At 50.8% G+C, this 6,410-nt stretch overlaps 1 protein-coding gene across 1 annotated transcript; it reads right to left on the bottom strand.

Annotated features, from left to right (window-relative positions):
• Nucleotides 1-492: 492 nt before the first annotated feature.
• Nucleotides 493-5,006, bottom strand: BCL2L10 (BCL2 like 10). The gene is made up of 2 exons (XM_064517376.1): nucleotides 4,517-5,006; nucleotides 493-1,657 (listed from the first exon to the last, which is right to left on the bottom strand). Exons 1-2 carry the CDS (start codon nucleotides 4,916-4,918, stop codon nucleotides 1,529-1,531), a joined length of 531 nt encoding a protein of 176 aa, XP_064373446.1. The 5' UTR covers nucleotides 4,919-5,006; the 3' UTR covers nucleotides 493-1,528.
• Nucleotides 5,007-6,410: the final 1,404 nt, after the last annotated feature.

The following is a 6,410-nucleotide window of genomic DNA, read 5'->3' on the forward strand; positions in this document are numbered from 1 at the left end:
GAGAAAGATTGAGCTAAACCAGCAGTTGCTCAGGCATCATTATGCCAGGCAGACTCCAGCTTCTGTAGGAGCCTCCGCATACATGGAAGAGCAGTGGCAGCCCTTGCCAGAAAAGAAACGTCAGAGCTCTCTAACCCTGTACAAGTAGGAGGATCTCAGAGCAGCCTCTCTGTACCCAGCTACGTTAGTAAACTTTGAAAAGTTTTTGCCTACAAAACCACAGGGTTATTTCCAGTTACAGCAGGTGAAGCCGGCCTTTTGGATTGGATTTTCCCCAAAAGTATTCTTATCCCTAATTCTGAGCTGCAGGACTTCTCTGCAATGAAGACTAGTATTATTCGTGCTGCTCTAAAGTTACACAGATCCTTTTGTTTGATGTCAAAACACCAAGAAAGTAGATACAAACTCATGCATCCAGGCAAACACCGAAGCACTCACATTACAAGCAGTTAAGTCCCATCACCCATCCAATCAAATACGCAGAAAGTTAGCTTTTTAAAATAAAAATACTTAACATTTATTCACAATTTGAAGTCACCATAGTAAAATTGTACAAGCTATAAGTAACCCAGGAACGTTAAAAGCTACCAGAAACATAAGGCAATTTGTACAACCATTGAAAGAAATACACAGCATGAGTGAAATATTACTCAAACAAGACAATGCTTGATACACACTAGAGTGATAAGAACCAGCATTAAAAATGAAGTTTTAAACAAAAATAAAGATGTCATGGCTACAAGTATTATATGGTGATAAATACTTCAAAAATATATTAAGATATATGGAAATTCTCGTTTTGTCAGGGAAATCCAGAGAAATTCCAGCCTTCACTGGATTTCAATATACCAATTAAGGTTTAATATTTAAATTCCTTTCAGTAAGAACTGGTACTGCAGCCATTACTGTTCTGTATCAATACTTATCTTCTTGTAGTGTAATGAAATCAGCCTTATGTTATATTAAGCCATAATGCCTTATATCACATATATCACATCATGGGTACTAATTGCTCTAAATCAACCAATGAGTTGCCTTTCAGTAACAAGTGCAGTGCACTGCATTTGAAGCTACAAATCATGTTATATCACAGTCAACATCAGCCCTCTTTACAGTATTAATGGAAGTCGAGTTCTGAGACTTGCCTCCATTTAAATAAGACGTCTTGAACAGAGGATTTAGTTTCATGTCCACCATAACTCATCCTAGCATAACATTGAGCACTCAGAAGTTACAGTACAAGAACCATGGTAATGTTTAGGTTACATCTTTAAAAAGAAAGTCCAAAGGATGTTTGCAGACGACAGGTTTTGAACATGCACAAATGGTGGTTTAGTACACATTTTTTTGTGCTGTTACTGGGTAGCGAGTGAAGCAGTTTATAGCCAAGGACCTGGTAAGACAGTTTTCCGAACCAGTTTAAAAATATAAACTTCTTCTTAGAGGGTCTGTTCTAGAGAAAATAGAATGAAATCTGGAAATTGTCAGTTTTGAGAGTACTTTCCCATTGCAAGATCCATTCATCAGCCTATCGCACCACCAAGAGAAAAGCTAATCCTGCTATTCCGAACCCTGCTGCTGCCATTATTGCATTGCTTATGGTACTGTTCTGGTCAGCTGGTTGAGAGCCATGTCTGAAGAAGCGACAGAAGCCATCCTAGAAAAGCAAGAGAAAGGAACGTTGAGTTGGTTGGCTTGCAATTAGTCAAATTTCTTTAACAAGTCTTTAAGTACAGTTATGGTTCATATTCCAAGCACAGTTTGTCAACTCTATAAGTGCCTCTACTTTAATCATAAAAGCCTAAGCACTGTTGTCCTCAGCACTCAAAAAATGCTTTTTGTGAGCCTTTGCTGAAGCCTTTGCACAAGACTGAAAACAGTAGCTTCGAAGCGCCTGTATACTCTGCTCAAAAGACAAGTGCAGACTTCCTATTAAGAGATTCAACATGTCACTATGCTATTTTTGCCCTTTTAAGTAAGTTTCTGATCAGAGCTGCCAGCATTATTCCCCCTCATTCAATTTTCAAAAAGTATCTGAAACACAGGATATGGAAATTTCCACTTGAGAGACAGGCATCTGAAGCCAGTCCCATCTCAGTCAATGCATGACTCTGATTACATATTCCACTTGGAAGGGCCTAGTGGACGCTGCTCAGCACTGACCTATGACAGAACGAAGCTGGCAGCTGCTCTACCAGATCTTTATTCATGATAATCAGAAGTGGCAGTAATACAACTCCAGATGGTCATGTTTGAACTCTGCTCGGCAGATGTCTATGTAAACAAGTTATACTCTTAATTTCTTCCGGAACTTTGTTCTTTACACTTTAATTTGTGCGAACAGGCAATGTGATTTTGCTAACTGATAGTTTACTTTGTAGCCAACCACCATATTGTTCTTAACATTCGGATGGACAAGTGACCACTGAAAAAAAACAAGTTCGTTTTGGTCTCTGGATAAATCAACAAAGCCAATGCTCCCCCCCACCTCCCCATTTTTAGTCTTTATTTGTACTGGCATAAAATATTCAACTAGTCCTAAAAATAGAGGATTTGAAATTCTGTGGGATAGCTGACATTTTGTTCAGAAACACAGACACAGCTGCACAGACACCTTAAACATTGTATTTCCAGCATGCATCTCAAGTGGTAAAGAAGCTACAGCAGCCATTGCTTTATGTCAGAGTATGCATTAATTCTATTGCCCATGCTTTCACGGGCCCCCGGCCTGATCATCAGTTTTAGAACTAGTGGGAAGCAGAGCAGCAAACCTAGAGGACAGGTGACAATACACAAGCATGTTTAGGAACAGGCACATCGGTATTTTGTGTTTATACTTTGGAGAGTACAGAGACTTGCATCAGGCCTCTCTCTAAAATCCAAAGACTACAGACCTGAAGAGAAGGCAAACCTTCGGTCCCAGAATTCAGCACCATCACCCCTCTATTCTTCAGGGGCCACAGGGCCCAGGGAGAGCATCTCAAGTACTCAAATAGATACTCACTGCATATTGCTAAGGAACCAACTACCGCCAGATGAGATAGGGTCTGCAGCCTTCGCCTCCCCTGCAGAGATCTCCCCAGCAGAGCCGCATCAAGCCCATGGCTCTGTACGCTAGCAGCTTTCCTTGGCAACGGTGTCCCCAGACCAAGCTACGCTGCTGCACGGGAACACTACTTAGCTAATGGGAGCGCTGACAAGACCTCCTGGCGTTCGTTCCCACCCCTCCTGCTGAGGCTGAGCCGGAGGCTGGTGCTGCTCCTGGGCTCTCCCCACCAGGCCGAGGGGCCGGGTGTTCCTCCGGTGCCTCGGGATGCACGCTTCATCACACCTTTCATGGCAAGGTGACAGCTTGCGACCTCCTTTGTTGTGTCCAGCGACTCACCCTGAAACACTTCCACGGGCATGGTTTACGGCATCGCCCAGGTCCCTCTGCAAACAGCTGCAGAGCACAGTGCTCAGGTAACACACCCACAGCTTGCGCTCCGCTGATACACGTATACAGTTAACCTTCTGTCATACACACGAGCGCCCAAACGGGCCACAAGCTGCCCCCGAAACAGGCATAGCGGCACTCTGATGACATGCCCGCTTCCAGCTCCCACCTCTTCCAGCTCGCGCTGCCTGGATGCATTATAGAGCTTTCCTAAAGACATGTACAGCAAGGTTTGAAGGCAGCATCCAAGCCAGCTCTGCCATATGCTCATATATAGCAAAAGTGGTTGCTGGGACTGTACCACAGGGACACGTGGTACATTTAAATCCCCTTCCGAGCCTGCAGAGATTTCTCCCCGTGCCTAGTTTTGAACCCTCTAAGCTTCAGGCTTTCACAGAAAGAAGGTAGACATTTCACAAGACAGGTGAACGCTTTCACACAACATTAACTGCTGCACAAGCAGCGTTTGAGCCTCACTAGACTGCGTGCTTGTTTTGTCCCGCACACCCACACCACATCCACGGAAGGCAGACGACAGTCTCGCCCCTGCACCTGCCATAACCCCACAGCTCCCCTCGGGGAGCACTTTTAAACCAGGGGCAAATTCCCATTTCCTTGCAAAAGGCCTGGCAGCAGGTAGCCAAAACTGGAAGACGCACAGAGCCCTTACGGACTGCAGCCCCGTGCCTCAGCCTGCTCCTGCTTTCCTCCCAGACACCCACGCTTGCCAGGATCTGCATTCAGCGCTGCAGCGGGGGTGCTGCTGCCGCGGGCCTTCCCCCCGCAATCCCTCCTCCGCCTCCCGAAACGAGACACCTCCAGCCCAGCCGCCCCCTCCCCGCCGGCACGGCCCGGAGCCCCGGGCACCCGCACCGAGGCCGCGGGCCGCGCATCCCCGCAGGGCTCAGCGGCTCCGCACCCGCCGGCTGGGCGCGCCCCCCCCCCCCCGCCCCCAAGCCCAACGGCCGGGCAGCTCCAGCCCCGCGAGACCCAACGGTCGGGCCCCCCCCGCGAGACCCAACGGCCGCGCAGCCCCCCGCTCCCCTCCCCTCCCCTCCCCGCCCCGCCGGCCGCGCTCACCCATCCGCCGTGCGCCTCCAGCCACTCGCCCTGCTCCTCGGCCAGGTAGGCGGCCAGCGCGGCGGCGAGGCGGCGGGGCCCGTCGCCGCAGCCGCGCTCGGCCATGGCCGCGGCCAGCGTGCCCGCGAAGACCACCAGCGCCAGCAGCCGGCCCCAGTTGAGGCCGCCCTCGGCCTCCAGCTGCGCCGCCACCCGCGTCAGCAGCGCCGCCGCCTCCCAGGGCTCGGCCCGCGCCAGCGGCGCGCAGGAGCGGAAGAAGGGCCGCTCGCGGCGCTCCAGCTCGCCCGCCGCCCGCCGCAGCGTGGCCGCCGTGGCGCTGGGCGGCAGCGCCGCGCCGCCGCGGCGGTGCTGGAAGTAGTCCTCCAGCAGCAGCGCCGTCTCCTCCTTCAGCGAGCCCGGCATGGCGGCGGACGAGGGCGGCTGCGGCCCCGCGAGCAGCTGCCGCCGACTAAGAGGCGGGGCGGCCCCTCCGCCCCCGCCGCCGCCGCCCACGTGGCCCGGCGCGGCCCGGCCCGGCGCGGCCGCCCCGCCCCGCCCCGGTGCCTGGCGGCGAGCTGCGGCCGCTGCGGGGCGCTCGCTGTCTGCCGCCCCCCCGGCCCGGAGCCGCAGCAGGCGCCTTTTCGAGCTAAAATTAATTTCGCAGCGGGAGGCGGAAAAAGGAATCGCCCCAGGCTGACTTTTCCATGCACCGTCAGGCAAAACACGGAGGTCTAGCTGTAGTCTGTAAGATGCTTTTCTCATATGTTAAAGCATTAGCGGCCAGAGCCTGTATTCCTTACATCAAAAGCAGGTTCAGCTTTTCTAGGACCACAGGATGAGCCCGCCTTGCACTTACCAAACTCATGCAATGGCTTGTGCTTTCTGATGGGCATGCAGACAAAATTTAGGATTTAGGGTTATGATGCACGGTGCAAAGGTTGGGCCCTTCACTACTGCCGCTGTAAAATAAAGCGGTTGAGAACAAGACAGGCCAGCTGGCTCACTGTATTATGAGAAGCATAGATCTGTGTAGGGCTGAGGAGGCATCTCTGCTAGAGACCGCCCCTGCACCCCAGCCGTGCCCTTAGAGCTCTCAGAACCATTAACTGCTTAACAGGTAATCAAAACTCTCAGAATTGCCACCCCAAGATTTATGGCTGGGCTCAGAGCAGGTAGCTGTAATATCACCCTCGCCCAGCTTTCGCTCCCTGCTCAGTGCCAGTTTGCAGCAGGGGCCTCGGACGGTGGCTCGGCGCAGTAAGGTAGCTGTGTGACCGGCTGTCACTGCGCATCCCCGAGCGGTGCTGGGAAAGGCCGGAGCAGCAGCTGCCCGCAACCGAGTTAGGCTCCTACCCCTCATCACAGAACAGGCTCAAGATGCCTCACAGGCCAGCACAAGATTGCTCGACTTCACTCTACCCATCTGGGGTTACAGCCCTTCTGCCTCAGTTTTACACTCTCACCCAACAATCCCAATAAGCCCAGAAAGTCTGAAAAATACATAGATGGAATCAATCCTACTGCAATTTCTCAGCTCACTATCAAGAATTGGCCTGATCTCTTAGTTATTGCTAAGGCAAACTCTAAGTTTTACACCCCCGTAGTAAGGTTTTTCTTTTTTTGACCAGGGAAATCTAGACTGTTTATGTGCTAGAGGACTAGCTGAAATGGTATCTTTACTTTCCACCAGTGCTTTACACACACGCTTTTTTAACTAAAGTTTTCCCTATGATTGTTAATCTTCAAGCAGGAATTTCCTATTGCATTCCTCATGGCAGGAGAGCAAGAGGGAGAGGCTACTATTTCTCTAGCAATATCCTATTCCACCCTTCCTGTTTATATGGTATTTTTGTTTAACAGAATGGAGCAGTTTGACAGTGACTTTGCCCTAGCTATGGTTTCCCTTGCACTTTCA

Source organism: Dromaius novaehollandiae, chromosome 10 (assembly GCF_036370855.1).
Source record: "Dromaius novaehollandiae isolate bDroNov1 chromosome 10, bDroNov1.hap1, whole genome shotgun sequence".
NCBI classification, from domain to species: Eukaryota; Metazoa; Chordata; class Aves; order Casuariiformes; family Dromaiidae; genus Dromaius; species Dromaius novaehollandiae.